Source organism: Canis lupus, chromosome 29 (genome assembly GCF_011100685.1).
Source record: "Canis lupus familiaris isolate Mischka breed German Shepherd chromosome 29, alternate assembly UU_Cfam_GSD_1.0, whole genome shotgun sequence".
NCBI lineage: Eukaryota > Metazoa > Chordata > Mammalia > Carnivora > Canidae > Canis > Canis lupus.
In genome coordinates, this window is record NC_049250.1 from 32,940,201 (window position 1) to 32,961,335 (window position 21,135).

The following is a 21,135-nucleotide window of genomic DNA, read 5'->3' on the forward strand; positions in this document are numbered from 1 at the left end:
CACGGGGGGAATCATGTAGTGCTCATCTTTCTGTGACTGGCAGATATATTAGCATAATATCCTCCAGTTCATTCATGGTTGTCACATACGGCAGAGTTTCCTTATTTTTTAAGGTTGAACAGTATCCCATCACATGTAGGTGCCACATTGCCTTTATTCATCTGTTGACAGACATTTAGCATATTTCCACACGTTGGTTTTTGTGAATAGTGAAACAGTGAACACAGCCTTGCTGATACCTCTTCCAGATCATGATTTCAATTATTTTGGACAAATATCCAGGAATCGGATTGCTAGATTATGTGGTATTTCTATTTTTAGTTTTTTGAGTATCCTGTATATTGTTTTCCACAGTGGCTGCACCATTTTGTGCTCCTACTCAGAGTGTACAAGGGTTCCCTTTTAACCGCATTCTCACCAACAATTGCTGTCTTTTATTTATTTATTTATTTATTTATTTATTTATTTATTTATTTTTATAATAGCCACCCTGACAGGTGCAAAGAGATATCATTAGCCATTTGATCTCTTCTTTGGAGAAATGTCTATTCAAATTTTTAGGCTATTTTTTCAAATCAGGCTGTTAGTTTGTTTTTTGGTTTTTTTACTAATGAGTCTTAGGGGTTTTTGACATACTTTGGAGATAACCTCTTATCAGATATGTGGTTTGCAAATATTTCCTCCCATTCCATAGGTTGCCTTTTCATTTTGTTAATTGTTTCCTTTGCTATGCAGAAGATTTTTAGTTTGAGATAGTTCCACTGTTTCATTTTTGGTTTTGTTGCCAACTAAGTTTCTTTATATGCCCCATAATTAACAATTTCCATTAATATTGGCAGACTAAATATGAGCGTAACAAATTTGTAATTTTTACATAGTGGTTATTAACACCATACAGTAGTTTTAAGTATAAATCAATAATGTCATTATAAATACACTTATTCCCCATTTCTAACTATGCCTGCTAGGTCTCTGATTTATCATTTCTTCACATTCATATCCCTATTATCTCATATTTTATTTAATCCATCAATTCTTAAGAGTTTTTCTTCTACTATTTCTAATCGTATAAACAGATTTAGTATTTACTATATTAATTATCTTTTACAGAAGTATATTTTGGGGAATAAATATAGACATAGGAAGCAATACAGACCAAAACATGGTTAAGTTAAGGTCAACATTATCCGACAAAAACCCCATGTTCCCATGTCCCATGTCCCCAGTTTTAGGTGCTTTAATCGTGATGAAATGGTCCCTGTTGACCTAATGCTATTAATAAAGTTAACAGATTTGCCTTAAAATTGGTTAAAGTGGTTTTGGAGGTTATCTGCTCACAAAAGTGCAGACAGTTGTGATTCTTCTACTCTTACGTTTCTCATGTTCCACATATGCTTTGATTTGTGATAAGAACGTGACTTAGAAGACTGTGCAGATCCAGGACTCTGAGAGTGGGGAGATGCCCTCCGCATGAGGTTCCTGGATATGACCCTCTGAAGATTCTTCATGGAAGACCCTGCAGCCCTGGTGATCACCCAGGGATGATCCAGGACCTGCCCGGCTGACATGCGATGACTAGCCTCCAAAATAAGTAGTTTGTCTATAAAGTCCTTCGCCAAGTGGGAAATATTTGGCCAAGGCTAGGAAGGAAAAATAAATAAAATAGAATAAAATAAATATATAAAGTAAAAATGCACAAACACACATAGAGAATCATCTTCTTAATTACATAGATCAATGCATATCAAATCCAAAAGACTCTTTTTTAAAAAGTAAGTTAAATACTGTAGCATTAAATATACAGGGAATCGGAAAATCTACTTTTGAGAGCCAAAAAAAAAAAAAAACAACAAAAAAAAAAAAAAACAAAAAAAAAACACTCTATTTGGCAAAAGGAAAAAACAAACACAAATTGTCTTCCAAACTCTCTGTTCCCGAATGAGAATTCCTTTCCAGAAATCTGTCCAGCGTGCTTCAATTAGCAGTGTGAGTTCCCACATCACATTGACGTGGGCTGGACGAGGCAAAGCAGCTGTGGTCCAGACAGTACAGCAGAATCGGGTTTGTATTTATCTCTCTGGTCATCTCAGAGTTCCCGGGACTCTGAGAATGAGCTAGACTGGGAAGTGGAATGGATAGAGAAATCGTCAGCTTTTTCTCTCCCTTTAAAAACTTATTCCAGACTTAGGACACCTCCATCTCCATGGCCACCAGAGAGAAAGAGTAAAACATAAAGGGCACTTGAGTGAAGAACCTTCCTGCAGTGCATTTCTTCAACACACACTCAGAGCCCTCATTACTCCCAATCAGTTAGCTACAATACAATACAATACAAGTGGGATTGGTCATGTGGCAGAGAGACTGCAGGGTGCCACGTGTACAACCAGCTACTTGATGTTTCGGGGATTCATTCTGGCAATATTTACAGAGTTTGCACATACTTTACAATAGCAGCAATTCATAGTGACTTTTGTGAGGATGGAGACAATAGAGCTGTTGTTTTACACTTGTTTTCTGCATTATCTATCAACACATACCATAGACCTAGGAGGAAAAAAGAAAACTGTAGTTTTGTATACGTTGTCATCTACCACAGAGAAACATTGAGAAAATTGCCAGTACAGTCACTGTATTTCAAACAATAATTTCTGGTTGACAGGTGTTTTTTTAAAAATTGCATCTCCCAAGAAGGATAGGAAATCCTTACAACCTATTGTCTTTGCCCTCATGTAAGAAAAAAATCAGACTCAATTCAGATGTCACACTCTCAATCTCTTAACACTCTATTGGCCTGGAATTTGAATCAAAAGAAGCCAGTAAAGCAATTGCTCCTTTTTTTTTCCTTTATCTTATTTAGGTAAATGAGATATGAGAAATATTTATCTCCAAAATAAAAGGCATGAAATAAATGGACACATTTGCCAAATACTCAAACACAGGGAAAATAAAATGTAAACACTACATGTCTAGACAAAGTACGTCAGTGGCTGACACTCACAATGGCATATCCTCTGCTTTGGCTAGACATCTATTTGGCTCTGGATCCAGACACATTTATCTAGGCTCAAGGTTAAATTAGATGTCCCCAATGGAACATTATAAGACAAGCAACTGAATATTTCTGGAAAATATAAAATATGTGTAGTGAGATTTATGAAGAGCTCATTAAGATGACCCCAAATGAATATATACTTAAAATGCAGTTGCAGAAAATAAGGCAACATTGAAAAGTTCTTTAGCCAAAGTGCATTTTTCAAAGATGAGTTATAAATTACAGGATTCCTGAGCCATAATGAACAGCTAGAGAGCACCTGAGAGTCAATTCCATATTACACAGTAGAAAATGACAGGTATAGAAAAAAATGTCAGAACTATCTATTTTTAGCTTCTTGATCTAAAATTTATTTTTGTCTATGTTATATAAAGTATGAAATAAATTAACATACATATCTATTTTATAAATGAATAAAAATTGAGTGTGCATGCTCATAATTTTTTGACTAATAGTGCTGTATGATGAGAAATGATTTAGAGGGGCGCCTGACTGGCTCAGTCAGTAGAGTATGTGACTCTTGATCTTGGGGTTGTGAAGTTGAGCCCCACACTGAGCATAGAGATTACTTTTTTAAAAAAATGATTTGGAGACCAAACATTGAATTAAATTCATATCTTGGACTCTCACTTGATGACATCATTCAGTCCCTTTACCAGCCTGGACATCCACCTTGCCATTTCCACTTTTTGCCTAGAAAATTCCTCTGTTTTGCTTTGCTCAGGAATCTCAAAGAGACATTGCCATCAATCAGCCTATCAACCATTAGTCAGCCTGTCGACCCATCTTAAGGCGGAAAAAGTCTGGGATGAGGCAAGTGGATTTGGACTACACAGGCTGTCCAGCCCTATACAGCTCTAACATAGGGTCTCAGCCTCCTCATCAAAAAAAATGGAGACCATATCTCTCTCACTAGATTGCTATTACAACCAAATTAGATCAAGTATGTGACAAATGGTTTTCAAAATATAAAATATCATGTTCTTGTTACTATTAAATCAAAATATAGTTCTTTCTTCAGTTCTTTTGTGGACACATCCACCTACTATATTCGGAGAACTGGAAGAAGAAAACTATCCAAAACTTCTCATACTGATTCTACTTACTGTTATCATGATAAATGTGTGTCCTCAAAAACAAGTTCTGCGTTAAGAGGTAATGAACCAAGTGGAAAGAAAGGTAGCAAGACATCCAGATGGCTAACAGGCACATGAAAAGATGCTCAACATCACTCATCATCAGGAGAATACAAATCAAAACTACAATGAGATATCTGTGAGAATGGCTAAAATGAACAACACAGGAAACAACAGATATTGGTGAGGATGTGAACCCTCTTACACTGTTGGGGGGAACACAAACTGGTATGGCCACTCTAGGAAACAGTATTGGGGTTCCCCAGAAAGTTAAAAACAGAACTACCCTACAACCTGGCAGGCTCACTACTAGGTATTTGCCCAAAGGATACAAAATTACTGATCCAAAGGGATATATGCATCCCAATGTTTATAGCAGCATTATCAACAATAGCCAAATTATGGCAAGAAGCAAAGTGTCCATTGACTGATGAATGGACAAAGAATATTACTCAGTCATCGAAAAGAATGTATCTTGCCATTTGCAACAACATGGATGGAGCCAGAGTGTATTGTGCTAAGTGAAATAAGTCAGTTATAGAACCACAATTACCATATGATTCCACTCATATGTGGAATTTAAGAAACAAAACAGATGAATGTCAGGGGGGGAAGGGACAAATAATAAGAGACTCTTAACTATAGAGAAGCAACTGAGGATTATGGGGGGGCGGGGAATGGGTTAAATAAGTGATGGGAATTAAGGAGGGCACTTGACAGGATGAGCACTGAGTGTAATATGTAAATGATGAATCACTAATTCTATTCCCGAAACTAATATTATACTATATTTTAACTAACTGGAATTTAAATCAAAACTTAAAACTATAAAAAAAAAGAAAGAAAGAGAAAGAAGAAAGAAAGAGAAAGAAAGAAAGAAAGAAAGAAAGAAGAAGAAGAAGAAGAAGAAGAGAAGAAGAAAGAAAGAAAGAAAGAAAGAAGAAAGAAAGAAAAAGAAAGAAAGAAAGAAAGAAAGAAAGAAAGAAAGAAAGAAAGAAAGAAAGAAAGGTAGCACTTGCTTTTATTCTGAGGTCATTCAATTAATTTAGTGACAAGCAAACTGTAATATTTATGAACAATTCAGTCCTTCTTTATTCCCTTTGCTCTTTCTTCCTTTCCTCATCTGGTTCTTTGTCTATTTGTCTATCCTCTCCAATAGAAATTGATTAAACTGTATAAAACACAATAACAAAAAGAAGGTACAAACTGAAATTTAATACTAGCAGTTGCACTATCTATTCACTTTGGAAGAATAAAGGGAACTTAGAGGAATGGTATTTTATATTCTATTGGTCTTGATTCTTTCACCTTTAAGCAGAGAAGTAAGGAATGATGTTAGTTTTTTGCGTTCTAATTTCTTGATGAATAATTCCTCCTAATGTAGTTCGATTGCAGAAATGATTGTAGAGAATCAGTAGTAAATCATTATTAAGAAGCTAGATACTAACACACACACACACTCACACATGCACACACATACACAGCTCCTAAAATTCTAGATGCAACATCTCATAATTTAAGTATTGTAATTAACATTAAAATTTGCTAAATAAGAGCTTAATGAAGTACAGGGTAATAATTATTGATGGATTTAATTATAGTTTTCAGAAAACTACAAATATCTGTTTTTAAGTAGACAGATAAGCTACCATTCAAATCCCTGGACTAAGAGCACTCAAAGTAGAATTTATCTCCTTAAAAATAGTAGCACTTAGTGGTGCCTGGCTAGCTCTGTCAGAAAAGCACATGCCTCTTGCTCTTGGCCTTGTGAATTCGAGCCCCCCATTGGGTATAAAGATCACTAAAATACATACATACATACATACATACATACATACATACATACTTTTTAAAAATTTGTTTTATAGAATATTTATTCAAAACTTCTACTGAGGGCACGTGGGTAGTTCAGTCAGTTAAGCATCCAATTCTTGGTTTCAGCTCAGGTCATGATCTCAGGTCCTGGGATCAAGCCCTGTGTCAGGCTTTGCACTCAGCACATAGTCTGCTAGAGATTATCACACTCTCCCTCTCCCTCTGCTCCTCCCCTGATCACCCTCTTTCTCTAAAATAAATAATCAAATCCTTAAGGAAAAAAAAACACTTCTACTGATGACAATTCTCTAACTAGCATTTTCCTTCCTTAAACTTCAGTGACCAACCTTGGTAGGATTTCACTTAAGCTTTGCAATTAAATTTTATATAAATGTGCCCAAAAGTACCAATTAACTCTCCATGATTTTATTAGTCATAGACCAGAAAAAAATCACTCTTCCTCATGTCAGAAAGCAGGAGATTCTATCATCTTTATATTATAAATACTTAAAATTTAAAATGTTTTCTCCCCAATCTAAAAGCAGACCTTAAATTGTTTTATCTTTGCCAAAGTTAAAACTGTTCAAAGACAGAGCTAATTGCGTCAGAATGCTTTATCTATCGTGGCATTTGTAAACCCTAGAAAAAGTCAGGAGATATATGCAAGTTATTACAAGTAACATCTAATTAAAAATGGAAAAAGAATCAATCCTATACCAGGCTCACAAAAAGAATATTTTTGTGAGTTAAGGAGTTCCTGACAGGAGAGAAGTGATGCTTCCAGTTTTTCTTATAAGGAAAACAGTGGAATTTAGAGAGGATTGTACAGTCTAATTTGCTTGAGTATTATCACATTTTGAAACACTCAAGGTTAAAAAGAGATGTGTTCACTTTTTAAATAAATAAATGGATAAATGGATAAATAAATAAATAATAGAACATAAGACGAGAAACTGAACTAGTCTTTGAAATCTAAATCAATAGTTGATTTGTTGCCCCATATATAATATATATTAGAACCCAGTTCCTATTATACATCTCATAAACCAGAACACAAACATAATATTAAATTTTGATATTTGTAGGTTGGCAAAAACGTCATGCAAATAGTTATTTTCTCTTCAACTCCATGAATTCCGTTGATGATATCAAGGTCAAAAAGTGCAACATAATCAAGGAAACAGATAAGTACTTTACACTCTTATAAACTACCCGTTATACCAAGGGTAACATCTACACAGCCAAAATGAAATGCACATGGTTTCAATGCCAAGAAACACTCACTCAGATTGTGTTTAAGGGAAGAAAATATACTTGTACAATTTAAGTCAGAGAAGAGATGAAGAAAGTGATCAAAAGAAAATGAGGTGCATTTGATGTATGTGAAAGATGTGAAATGAAAGATTTTATAACCATTAAAATTATTTTCTGTAAAACAACTTTCAACTTTCAAAGTAAAAATTTCACTTAAAAAGTTGAGCACCACATTTTTGTGAGTATAAGTTTTTAAGAACTAAACCACAGGAATGGTAACCAAATTACAAGAATTATGGCCTAACTGAAATGTGGTTCATTTCATTATTGAAATTCTAGTCATGATGGAAAGAGGATAAAAGAGAATCAAAGAGCCAAGTCTTCTGTTCTCCTTTCCCTTTTTCCTACTTAATAATCTCAATGGAAAAGAAATACAGCAGAGAAAAAATAAAAGAAATTAATGGGGATGAGGATATAGAAAGAAAATTGGGGTCATGGCTGGTGAGCAAAATCCATCAGATATGTTACTTTTAAGTCAGGGCATCAATAAACCTTTTCCTACCAGTAGGGCAATCATAGGTGAATCTAAGTACATGGGGACCATTTTCTATTAATATCTATGTAGGATTTCTTAAAAATGTTTTTAATACCAGTGTTTATCTTTGCCAGCTGGCTAATATGGTTACGAGACTCATTTTATTATCAATTTTTTTTCACATCAAAAAAGATTACTGTGATATAGTGCAATATAATTAGACAATAATACAATTCCCAACTCCTTGGCGAGAATGTGTAATTAATTTATCATTAGCATTAAAATGTTAACACCTCACTTTTCACACTTTCCACTTAAAAGGTGATAAAGGTATACTTGGCTTATATATAGGCCTTCATATATATATGAAGATACTGGTTATATATATCTATATACTGGCCTATATATATATTATATATATTTATATATAAATATAAAGATTTTTATATTTATTTATAACTAGTAACTTAGTTAAGTAAAATTCAAACTTGTAGTCCCACTGTTTCCCACATTAATAGTAATAGTAACAGAAATAGCTAACACATATATAGTGCCCTGTACTAATATCTGAAACTATTCTAAGCACTGGACATTTTTAAGCTCGTTTGGTCTTCACAACAACGCTGTGAGTAAACACTGTCATTATTACTATTTTACAAATAAAGAAACCGAGATACAGAGAAATTAAGAAATGTACCCAAAGTCACACAGTTAGTAAAAGGCGGAGCTGAGAATGGATCCAGCCAGCATTGCTCCAGCCCTTAACCATAACACTACACTGTTTTACAAAATACCCACATAAATATACACTCACCTGCACACAATGCTCTAAAACTGTTCATTTTTACTACATATTCCCTTTTACGTATTTTTGCATATATCGTTCTGTCTACTTGGAATGTGTCAATCTCCCTTGCAGAAACTCCTCCCTTTCCTCCAAGACACAGCACAAATGTCCCCTCCTTCAAGAAATCTGACTCAAATTTCCTAAGCAGTAAGACTGTCTTCCCTTGTTCCATGGACTTTGCACCTCTGCTCCTTCATGTAGCAGAGCACTTACATTTGAAGAGATACATAAAAATCCTTGGTCTCTCAGGCACCTGGGTGGCTTAAGGATCCAACTCTTGATTTTGGCTCAGAGCATGATCTCAGGGGTGTTAGATGCAGCCCTGAGCCGGGCTCCCTGTTCAGCAAGGAGTCTGCTTGAGATTCTCTGTCTCCTTCGGCCTCTCACCCTGTTCACACTCTCTCTCTCATTCACATAAATAAATAACTCTTCAAAAAAAAAAGAGTACTTGGTCCCTCAGACAAGACCACTTGCTTCCAAAGAACAGGGAAACAGGGACACCGAGCATTTTCATGTGGATGTGGATATTCCCAGAGCTAACCACAACTCGTGGCCAGAGGAAGGCCTGACAAGGAGGGTGGAGAGCACACAAGAAGGCTTTCCAACAGTCTCTGGGAGAATGATGGATGAGTCTTTTACTTACTATCTCCAGCATGAGCCCTGCTGCCAAGCTGAAAGCCATCGTGATGGTACTGGTGATCCAGTAGCTAAGTAAAGGCCTCCCTCACACAGGAGACAGGATTTCTTTTTTCTTCACCAGGCGCTCAGTCATTCTACCCTGGTTGCCTCCTGGCCATTGCAAGAAGCGACTGAAAAGGGGAACTCCTACCTCTACCCTGAGAAGCCCAGTGAGTGGAGTAAATGTGCCCTTCCAAACCATCCTAACATTCCAGAATGAATTTAATAAATTTAGCAATTGAAGATACTGGTTATCTAAACTCTACCTTGCTATAAATTAAAATTTGAATTCTATGTTCAATGCAGTTATAGTTGAGATATATTTATTCATGTAGTTATAAATCAGCATCTCTTAATAATTTTTTAAAGATTTTATTTATTTATTCATGAGAGACCCAGAGAGAGAGGCAGAGACATAGGCAGAGGGAGAAGCAGGCTCCTCGCAGGGAGCCCGATGTGGGACTCGATCCAGGACCCTGGGGATCACACCCTGAGCCAAAGGCAGATGCTCAACCGCTAAGCCACCCAGGCTTCCCAGAATCTCTTAATAATTTTTTAAAAGCAATTATTTGTGTTAAATGCATTCTCTCTGCTTAACTCTTCATGACATCTTATTGGATCTAAGGAGGAAATATGATACAGGCCCAGCCTTCAAAGACCCAACAATGTCTTAGAAAGATTGCATAAATGTCAAAGCAAAAGAAATTCGTTATAATCCTATACACTATTCAAGAAAGAGAAAGAATAACACAAGTGGAATGGTCATCAAAACTCCATGAAGGAATATATTTCACCTAAAATCAAGAAGAATTAAACATTATTATAGCTAATCCTTTGCTTACACATGGAGATATATATATATATTATATTTGCTTATACACGGATATAGATATGCATATAATATATTTGCCAAGTGTCTAGCAAAATATTTGCTATATATATATTAAACACATTCTTCTTCTTCATCATCATAAGAGCTACAGCACTTAAATCTCAGGAAGTTTTGTCCTATTTATTGCACTTTTCCACCTGACTTTTAGAGAAAAGAAGTGATTCACGCAATGTGTCATACTTGGAATTTTATTTATAAACAAAGGGACTTTAAAAAGCAACCCACATTTATTATCTTACAGTTCTGCAGGTCAAAAGGAGTCTGACAAGCTAAAATCAAGGTATCAGCAGAGCTGCCTCCTAGAGGTTCCAGAGGAGAGTTCTTTCCTTCCCTTTCCTGTGTCTAGAGACTGCACACATTCCTTGGTGCGCGACCTCTTCTTCCATCTCCAAAGCACATCGCTCCAATCTATGTTCCCTTCATCACATCTCCTCTTTCTATCTTTGACACTCCAGCCTTCCTATTGTAAGGATCCTTGTGATCACCTCGGGTTCATCCAGATAATCCAGGATAATCTCTCCATCTCAAGAAGCTTAGTCTCATTTGCAAATTCTTTTTTGCCACGGAGGGTAGCACATCTACCGACTCTGGGTATTAGTGTATGGACTTTGGGGGGCTATTATTCTGTCTACCACACTTATGCTTCCAGAATCAATGGTCACCCTGGTATTTAAATAATTGGTGCATTTAGAAATTACTTTGCTTGCTGATAAATGGTAGGAATACAATAATATGATGACAGAGAAAACATGATGATATACTTTTCTATGTCTACTAATCTATGTTTCTATGTCTACTATCTTGTTTTATGGATTGAATATTTGTGGACTGAATATTTGTGTCCCTCTGAAATTCATATGTTGAAGCTCTAATCCTTGTATCACTATATTTAAAGAAGGCTCCACAGAAGTAATCAAGGTTTTAAATGAGGTCATAAGGGTAGGATCCTGATCTGATAGGATTAGTGCCCTTTTAAGAGATACCAGAGAGTTTGCTCTCTCTGTCCCTCTCTGCCTCTCCCTACCCCACCTCTCTCTCTCCACACACAGAGGTCACGAGAGCACACCATGAGATACCAGCTGCCTACAAGCCAAGGGAAGAGGCCTCTTCATGAAACCTACCTTGTTGGAAATTTGATCTTGGACTTCTAGGCCCCTAGAACTGTGAGAAATAAATTTCTGTTGTTTAAGTCATCCAGTCTGTGGTATTTCACAGCAGCTTGAGCTAAGACACTTAGTTTGTGTCTTGTAAAAGAATGTGAATATGATGGACATAGGTGCCTGACAAACACAGGAAAGAAAGCCAATGGGATATAAACCCAGTAATGTATTTCACAATCTGGCAATCTGTGTTGCATGTTGTCTGAGGCTACAAACAGGCATCTCCTCAAGTAGTAGAGGGTGCCACTGTGGAGACAATGTCAATGCTCCATCCGGATTATGAGCTCCTCTTTTCTGTATGTACACACACACCCTTCCTTTGGAGTACTTTGCTTCTAAAACCCAACACCTTGCTTTTTTTCAATGACCGTGCTGTGGCTCCTGGAGCTACTTGCCTTTGATCCTCAGAAAATGTAAAAATATACCACCAGCTCCCCACCACCATCACCCTCACTGACTAACAGAAAGAGGTAGGTGTGAAAATCCAGCTCACCTGGGTTGGAAGAATGTTGAAGAATTCTTCCCTGCAAGATGAGGCAGACCTTTATGGCTTAGTCCTCCTCACCTTCCCAGTCCTGCTTACCCCACTCCCTGCCCTGTCTCCCTGGGAGTTGACTCTTAATAAGTCACTTGAACATGAAACTTCTTCTCAGGGATTTCTCAGCCTTTTAGGGAATCCAACCCTAGAAACCCTCAGAATTGAAGGACAAACATTATATGGTCTCATTCATTTGAGGAATATAAAAAATAGTGAAAGGGAATAAAGGGGAAAGGAGAAAACATGAGTGGGAAATAACAGAAAGGGAGACAGAACATGAGAGACTCCTAACTCTGGGAAACGAACTAGGGGTGGTGGAAGGGGAGGTGGGCACTTGATGGGATGAGCACTGGGTGTTATTCTATATGTTGGAAAATTGAACACCAATAAAAAATAAATTTATAAAAAAAAAGAAACCGGGATCCTGGGTGGCGCAGCAGTTTGGCGCCTGCCTTTGGCCCAGGGCGCGATCCTGGAGACCCGGGATCGAATCCCACGTCGGGCTCCCGGTGCATGGAGCCTGCTTCTCCCTCTGCCTGTGTCTCTGCCTCTCTCTCTCTCTCTCTCTGTGACTATCATAAATAAATTAAAAAAAAAAAAGAAACCCTCAGAATTAAACCTGATGAAAGGACTTTTTAAACAATATATTGCTCATTATTTTTGCACATTAAAAAAGCAATAGCAATATCCAGTCCACACATGGCCCAATAAAGCACACCCCCGGTACTTATACTGTGTGTGGTCTCTTTCCACATTGAAGCTGGGCTAGCCTAAGGCTCATAGAACTCACAATGGAATGAGACAGAGGTAATGCTGTGCCATTTCCAAACACAGCCTTGAAAAGCACTGGCAACATCCACTGTCTCCCTCTTGGAACACTCCCTTTTGCAAGGCCTAAACTACCATGTAAGACTACTACTACTCCGCTGGAAAGATGCCATGAAGAATCCCCCCAGGGAGAGAAGGCCCTATGAAGCAAAGAGAGAGGAAGGTGAATAAGGCCTACGGTTCTGGTGACCTAGTTGACCCCAAATTTCCAGCCACCCCCACCAAGATATCAGACATTTGAAAGACCATCAGGGACATTATCTCAATCAAGGCCCCATGACTGCAATTCCATCCCACATCACATAGGACGGAAGAGTCACTGAGCTATAAGCAAAACAGAAATATGAATTCTTTGTAAATAAATGAACAACAGAGACAGAAAGATATTCGAACTATAAAGAGAAAAACCAAAATGATCTATAATCCCCACACCAGGAAAGAAGTTCTGCTAACATCTTACTGTATTTCTTTTAAGCCTTTTTCCTATGCATACATTTTTCCACATGATTGTGACATTCTCTATATGGTTTATGTTCTGCCTTTTTTTTTTTTTTTTTTTTACACTTGGTAGCATACTGTGAACATTTTCCAACATCCCTACAATTTTTAAGCAGGCATAATTTAGGGACTATCATACTCGATCATATGGATGTTTCATAATTTACTCAAATGTTCTTTTAGGGTTTTTTAAAATGTTCCACTTCTGTAACTGTAGGTCAGATGAGCATCTTTATACTGAAACCTTTGTCGCCTCTGGAATTATTTCCTTAGATTCTAGAAGTGCAAGGGTGCCTGGGTGGCTCAATGGGATGGACAGCTACCATTGGTTCAGGTCTTGATCTCAGTGGGCCCTAGGATTGAGTCCAAAGAGGGGTTCCCTGCTTAGTGGGGAGTCACAAATTATATTTCTAAGAATAGAATTGTGCTCTGTCTCTCAAAAGAATAAATAAAATCTTTTATAAAAAAAGACTCAAACAAGTGGAATTACTAGATCAAAATATATAAACTTTTAAAAGTTCTAGATATATATTTTAAAATTGCATCCTAAGAAATCTGTAAAATCTGCCCTCTATCATCAGTAAATGAGATGGTTCATCTCTTAGTACTCAGCAGCAATAAGCAGAGCTGAAGGGGTTTTCTTTTTATCTTTATCAATTTGAAAATTTTTTTAAACAAGACTTTGTTTTCATTTGTATTTTTTGGTTATTAGGGAGGCTGGACATCTTTCCAACTTTTAATAAAATGGTACTGCATTATCTGTGAATCCTCACCATCCTTTCCCACTTCCCTATGTAAGTCTCAGTTCTCAATCACCAATTTGGAGGAGTTTTTTAAAATGCATACATATACAATAAAATATTAAAGCTTTGTCAAAGTACAGAATATATAATATTTAAATTAATTTATATAGATTTAAATTAAAAGTTATTTAGCTTTTGATTTTGCTTAAGATGTTAAATATATAGATGTTATACCTTAAGTAGATATCATCAAACTGTCAAAAATTTCCTTCATGAGACAAAGAATCCTTTCATAGTTCAACATACACTACATTTGGTCACTTGCTGAAGATGAAATGAATTTCCCCTTTTGTCAGGCTTCCTACACACAAGCATTCACAACTTCCCTTCTCTACCCCAAAACAACAAGAAGTGAACACATGCATAAACACCGGGAGTTCCAAGTTTAAAGAGTAGATAAATATTTTACACAAGCTACGAGATTAAACATTTCCTACCGAGGAAACATTACATTACAAAAAGGGCTTGGATCACCTAGATTCAAGGCAGAAAATCTCTCACCAAACACCCAAGGGTCATGCTGAGCTTCTGAGTACACATCAGCCTACTCAGCTGATAGAAGAAAAACTACAAACTCACTTGTCTACTTAATTATCAATGTCATATGCTAACCACAGACAACTCAGTAATCCAGGCCTTTGCTACCTTGAGACCAAGAGCTCTCAGCCAGGGGTGATTTTGCCCCCATAGGGGACATTTAACAATGTCTGGAGACAATTTTTGTTGTTGCAACTTGAGGAAGGTGTTGAATCTAGTGTATTTACTAGATATCCAGTACATACCAGTATCTACAGTAGCATATGGGGGCTGGCATGGAGACCCACCCAGTATGCCGTTAAACATCCTGCAATGCATAGGACAGCCCCATTCCCATCCTCTCCCCTCCCCTCCCTGTAAAGAATCATCTGGTATCTCTCCTGCCCCACACAAACTTACTGCATGGCTCTGGGCATGCCATACACCCTCCAGGACTTGTAATAAATTAATAAATCCTGTTTTTTTTTCAAAGTTAAAAAAAAAAAAGAATCATCCAGCCCTAAATGTCAATAGTGCTGAGGTTGAGAAACTACACTAGGTTAACTCAATAGGAATAAAATTATTTCTTACCTCTCCCGTATAATTATATTTGCCTTTCAGAATCTTCCTGTAAAGTCTTGTATGGCTTTCATCATCAAAAGGCAGGACTCCGCTAAGTAAAACATACGTGATTACACCAAGAGCCCACATGTCCACTGCACTGGTATAAGGTCTCCTTAGCAAAATCTCGGGGGCTACATACTCTGGGGTCCCACAGAGTGTCCTCATTGTCCAGTCTCCACTTTTGTTCCCAGAATGTGCCAAACCAAAATCTGTGATTAAAATCTTTGACTCGGCACCCGGATGATAATATAAGAGATTTTCAGGTTTTAGGTCCCTGTGGGTTATTCGCAATGCATGCAGATACCTGATACCATCAGCAACCATCTGGAGAATTCTGACAGCATCGTGCTCTGTAAAGGATCCCTGAGTCATGAGTCGGTCAAAGAGCTCTCCTCCAGTAGCCAACTCCATCACCATGTAAACTCGATCCTGGGCCTCAAAGATCTCCACGAGCTGAACAATGTACTGGTGGCTCACCCGCCTCAGGATGGTGAGCTCTGAATCACACGCTTCTCGGCCTTCCCTCACTCTGGTTTCCACCACTTTTATTGCAAAAGGTTTCTTGGTGGTCTTCTGCTCCACCCTGACAACCTTGCTGAAATTGCCTGTCCCAATAAGAGCCTTGATGTCGTATCTATTGGGAAGAAAAGCCAAATCTGTTATCCTCTGAAGTGATGTTTCTTAAAAATTATCTGAGTTGGTGCTTTATATCATCTTTTCATCTTTACATCTCCCTATCTGATTCTTTGCTCGCTATTGCTTAATTATATTTATTATATTTGAAAGCCCCCCCCAGATTCATCTTTGAAATGGAGGTAAGCAATGTTAAAGCAATCAGTTGGCAGAAAGATAACTATTAAGACAACCATCTTAATAACAGCAGCTACCATTTAATTAGATACTTATTGTATGCCAGAAAATTTACTTTTAAAAAAATATTTTTTAAAAAATTTACTTAGTAAAAAAAATTTTTTTAATTACTTTTTTTAAAAATTTACTTTTTAAAAAAAATTCTTGGGATCCCTGGGTGGCTCAGTGGTTTAGCGCCCGCCTTCAGCCCAGGGAGTGATCCTGGAATCCCAGGATCAAGTCCCACATCGGGTTCCCTGCATGGAGCCTGCTTCTCCCTCTACCTGTGTCTCTGCCTCTCTCTGTGTGTGTCTCTCATGAATAAATAAATAAAATCTTTAAAAAAAATTCTTCTTACAATGTCCCTATCAGCTAATATAATACTATCTATCCCCCTTTTTCAGATAAGGAAATGAAGAATAACATAAGTTAAGTGATTTCCCAAGGCCACGTACATAGTAGTTGAAATGGATAGGATTTAAATCCAACCCCTTCAAGTGTGTTTCACCAAAATTCCCTTGAACTTTGGGACAACCTTCTACCATTTTCGTTCCTCCCTCCAGCCCTTGTTTTTACTATTCTGAAACAACAACCAACCCAGGTGGAAAGAGTACAGAAAAGAAACCTAGTCCTGTTTATAGCCTCTCTCTCATAAGAAGTAGGAAATCATATCAAAAGACAGGGCACAAAGAGTCTTCTTCAGGTTACTTGATTGTGAGCACACATGCCCTACTGCGCCCACGATAGCAACCTTGACAGATGATCACTGATAAACACGTCTGATGGGGGTGGTGTTTGAGCCACCGTTTCCTCCCAGCTTATTCCCTACACTTACACTTTCTACCCAAGAAACCGAATTTTATCAGGGGATACACGTTAATGTGTAAAGTCATTATCTCTCAGCTAGTATTTCAAAGGCTGGTGATCTTACACTTGAACTATCTGTGTAAACGTCTACGCCAATTTAAGAATTTTATCAAGTTTAACTGCCTATCTGAGAGATGTTGAGAAAGTGCATCACTTAGAATCATGATTTTTACAGCTGGAAAGAATATTGGAGAATGACCGAATCCAACCCCTCATTTTACAAATGAGGAACTCTGAAGATCAGGTTAGCAGATTGATTAAGTTCTAGAGTGAGGATGAGAACCCAGGTCGCCTTATTTTTATCATAATTTGCTGCTCTTCCCCTTTATTAAAACTTCTCCTGGGAGAGGAGGCCAGGGAGTGGAGTGTGCTGAGGGGAGTGTGCAGGGAAAGGTAATGCTTTCAACTGCACACTCAGTACCAGAGATTCAAATGCAAATATAAATCTGTGTTGTAAATAGCCTTACTTCTTTTTTGCTGAGTTCATTCTTCCAGTAGTTTTCCCCCCTACCTCTCTGTTCCTTATATTTCTATGCTTCCTGAATAAAAATGGCATTTGGCTGCACTGGCTTACAGAAAACAGCTTTGTTCTATGCAATGCCTTTAATTTTCTGGCCAATTACTTTATCAAAACAGACAGCAATTTACTCATCTTAAATAGATTCTGTTGCCTCTTCTCTTTCCAACTTTGCTTTTTCATTCACGTGCACACTCAGGTTGATTTTGAAGATAATCACAGGCATTTCAAATGCTACTGCTTTGCAGACTGACCAAAATTTACATTTACCTCTAATGTGGATGAAAGCACTTTGCAAGTACTAATTTTTCACTCCGCCTTCAAAACTGCAGGCAAATTCATTTGTTCATGGAATTAATCATCCATTATCAGCTGCATTACCATCTCTGAGGAACTACACTCTTTTGTTTAAATAAAAGGAGCTTTATTCAATGCTGCTAAGGGGCCCTCATATACCAAATACTTGAAAAAATGCTAGTCATCTGGCATTGAAGGAAACCGTAGGCTTAAAGCCAAAATGTAGAGTACTGGAAATAAATGGTTTCAGACTGAACAACAAATGTCCCATAACAAATTCCTGTAACTGCAGCCTTGCTTGATGGCCATGGATGGTGACCATTTTTATGACTTGAGTGGCTATATCTTTGCAGCACCTGGCCCAGAGGGTACAGCAATAAATGTTGAATGAAAGAATCACTCACTAAATACATATTATTTCCAAATTATCACTTATATTTCGAAAACATTAAGGATCAAATCAAGCATTGGAGAAGGCATTTACAAGGCCATTCCATTCCTTCCCCTTCCACTCTTCTGCTCCTACCCACCGCCCGACCCTCAAAGTTAATTTTGTAGGTGGTGCAATTTTACATCATCCTCAGAATTGAAATCATGACTCTAACTTCAGCTGCTACAGACTGGGAATTTTTTGAACATGCATACAAAAATGAAACACGGAAACAATAATAATATCACAACCTATTTGATAGAAGCAATTATAATGAACTCCCAAGAAGAAAGTGCATATAGTCAGATTTAAATTCTATCATCTCTATTCTGCAAGAGTTATAAATAGAGTCACAATGGAGAAGAAAGACAACAGTATTTGAGACTCAAGTCTGCCACTGACTTGAACAAGTCACTTTATCATCTGGGGGTTAACTCTTCATCAGGTCAAAAGCCTTGAGTCAGTCGCTAGAGCCCTTACAATGTTGTGACCTTCCCCGTCTATGACCCCTGCACACTCTAAAGAACTGGGACTACCCTGCACATGGAGGTTATGAGAGTGGGTAAGACTAGACCACAGCAGCCTCATTTCTCTGGCTACAGATGACCAGAGATGCCATCTAACCAATTCAGAAGTGATAAGATCCCTCCCATGTCCATTCTGATTTAGGTACAATTGGATCAGACAACTTTGTCTCCATGCTTAGCAGCTACTGGACTAATCCACAAGGTCTCCTTGTATTAGAAGTTCCCCCGTAGGCCAAGAAGTGGCTCTGCACAGACTCTATTCACAGCACTGCGGGGAAGTGAGCATACAATTCAAGAGCTGGAAATGTCCCTGAGAAGCCAGATGAGCCACCCACCAAGCCCTGCAGGGTGGAAGAGGATTTCATGATTCTCTTCCTCTGTACGTCTGCCATGATACACTCTGGAAGTTATTTTTTCAGACCAACCAACCTATCATCCCTGCTCATTTCGTACATAGGGGTCAGCTAGGTCTTATGTGCACCTTAGCTCAGTAAAGACTTGATTTGGGACGCCTGGGTGGCTCAGCGGTTGAGCATCTGCCTTTGACTCAGGGCATGATCCTGGGGTCCCAGGATTGAGTCCCACATCAGGCTCCCTGCATGGAGCCTGCTTCTCCCTCTGCCTGTGTCTCTCTGCCTCTCTCTCTGTGTCTCTCATGAATAAATAAATAAAATCTTAAAAAAAAAAAAAAAGACTTGACTCATGAACTAAGCAGCACAATTTGAATGTATCACTTTAATTATCCTCACAACATTCATATGGGGTAGATATTATGATTATTCCCATTTTACTGAGACCAAAACTGAGGAAGGAGAGAGGCTAAGGAACACTCTGGTCATCCAGACATATGATAAAAGACACAGGAGTGGATCTCAAGTCTGGCTGACTCAAAGCCTTATTTCTATTCTATGAATTACGGTCTCCTTTTCCAGAATGTGGTCAAGATCCTTCACAAACAGGCCTGTCTGGACCCAGCCCCAGCGTATGTGTGGCAAGGCCCCCATCAGCCATGTAGGGCTTGGGGGACCCTCTCCTTCCTTCCCCAGCTCTGAAGTCCCAGATTCTCCCTCTTTCCTTGCTCCTGTCCCTCCTCTACTTTCAGTCTGGAATCCTCCCACTCCTCTGCCCTCCCTGTTCAGAGGGTCAAACAGAATCTGCCCCAACACTTGTTTAAAAACCATGAGGAAGACTCTGTCCCAAGACTATCAGGACTGGAGTCCAAGCTATGGCAGCAGGGGAGGGGACTGGCTTCAGCCCCGTTGAGACCAGAGGCCAGTTTTCAGCCCTGGGCGAGCTAGTAGAAGAGGAGTCCTAGAGGAAGGGCCTGCGGAGGGAGCCGGTCCGGCAGGTGCTGGCCCAAGGTGGGCAGAGACCCGGAGGAAGCGGCCCCCTGATTGCATTTCAAGGGGAGGGTGCTCCGGTCCTCGGGAAAGACCTTCCTGCAAGACTTTTACATCTCAAAGGGGTTAGAGAAAGAACTTAGGGCCCTCAGGGGCCTTGCATCCCAAAGCAGCCCGCCTGGGGTTTAATCAGGCCTCGGGGAGGGTTCGGGGCCTTCCCCGCCCGGGCCCCGCCGCGGGGCCCTGCACCTTACCTGGCCAGGACGCGGGGGTGGAAGTGGGCGCGGAAGCGGGCCACCTGCATCCTGCGAGCCGCCTCGGCCACCGCCTCCGGCCCGGGGCCCCCGGAGCTGCCGCGGCCCTCGCGCTCCTGCCCGCCCGGGACCCGCTCGGGCGCCCCCGGGGTCACCTTGGTGCTGGCGCCGCAGCCCATGCCCGTCGCGCTGGGAAGGGCCGGGCGGGCGGGGCTGCGCTTAACCCCGAGCCCCGGGGTGGGGTGGGGTGGGGGGCGGGGGCACCTCCATCCGCCCCACCCCACCCCCCGGGCCCGCTTGGAAGGAACCCCCACCGCGGGCCTCTGAAAACAAGCTTGCAAAAGGTCTGGCTGCCAGTAGGCCGCCTGGAGGGGTCAGCGACCCCTTACCTCCGCGGAGAGGCCGAAGCCTGGGCCTGTTTTCTCATCTGCAAAGTGGAGATGTGAGCCCCCAAAATGATGGGAGTCAATGAAGGATCTCATCATCTCTCAAGGATCTTCCTGTTTCCAGGGCCGAGCTCATATCCAGATGGCAGGAACATTGAATGCGTATATGGTTTAAACTCTAAGAGCTTGTGACATCTGAAGTATGTAATAAGAGGCTGCTCTATTGCATTTATTTTTTTTTAAGATTTTATTTATTTATTCATGAGAGACACAGAGAGAGAGAGAGAGAGAGAGAGAGAGAGGCAGAGAGAGAAGCAGGCCCCATGCAGGGAGCCCGACATAGGACTTGATCCCGGGTCTCCAGGATCACACCCCGGGCAGAAGGCGGTGCCAAACAGCTGAGCCACCCCGGCTGCCCTATTGCATTTATTAAACACACTAGTTTCTTTCTGGTACTGCACTAACTCTCCTACAGCGGGAAGGGCCTTCCCT

General features: G+C 39.5%; 1 protein-coding gene across 1 annotated transcript; it reads right to left on the minus strand.

The window, feature by feature from the left end:
• Positions 1-380: 380 nt before the first annotated feature.
• PSKH2 (protein serine kinase H2) lies at positions 381-20,436 on the minus strand. The gene is made up of 3 exons (XM_038579256.1): positions 20,258-20,436; positions 15,144-15,810; positions 381-1,640 (listed from the first exon to the last, which is right to left on the minus strand). The coding sequence occupies exons 1-3, from the start codon at positions 20,434-20,436 to the stop codon at positions 1,335-1,337; spliced, it is 1,152 nt and encodes a 383-aa protein (XP_038435184.1). The 3' UTR covers positions 381-1,334.
• Between the last annotated feature and the right edge of the window lie 699 nt (positions 20,437-21,135).

Excerpts from the sequence above, each read along its gene's own strand:
- PSKH2 (XM_038579256.1), bottom strand. The coding sequence starts at position 20,436 with ATGGGCTGCGGCGCCAGCACCAAGGTGACCCCGGGGGCGCCCGAGCGG. Across the intron at positions 15,811-20,257 it reads CACCCCCGCGTCCTGGCCAG|ATACGACATCAAGGCTCTTA; the intron begins GTAAGGTGCAGG and ends TCTTCCCAATAG. Across the intron at positions 1,641-15,143 it reads AATATAATTATACGGGAGAG|CCTTGGCCAAATATTTCCCA; the intron begins GTAAGAAATAAT and ends TTTCCTTCCTAG.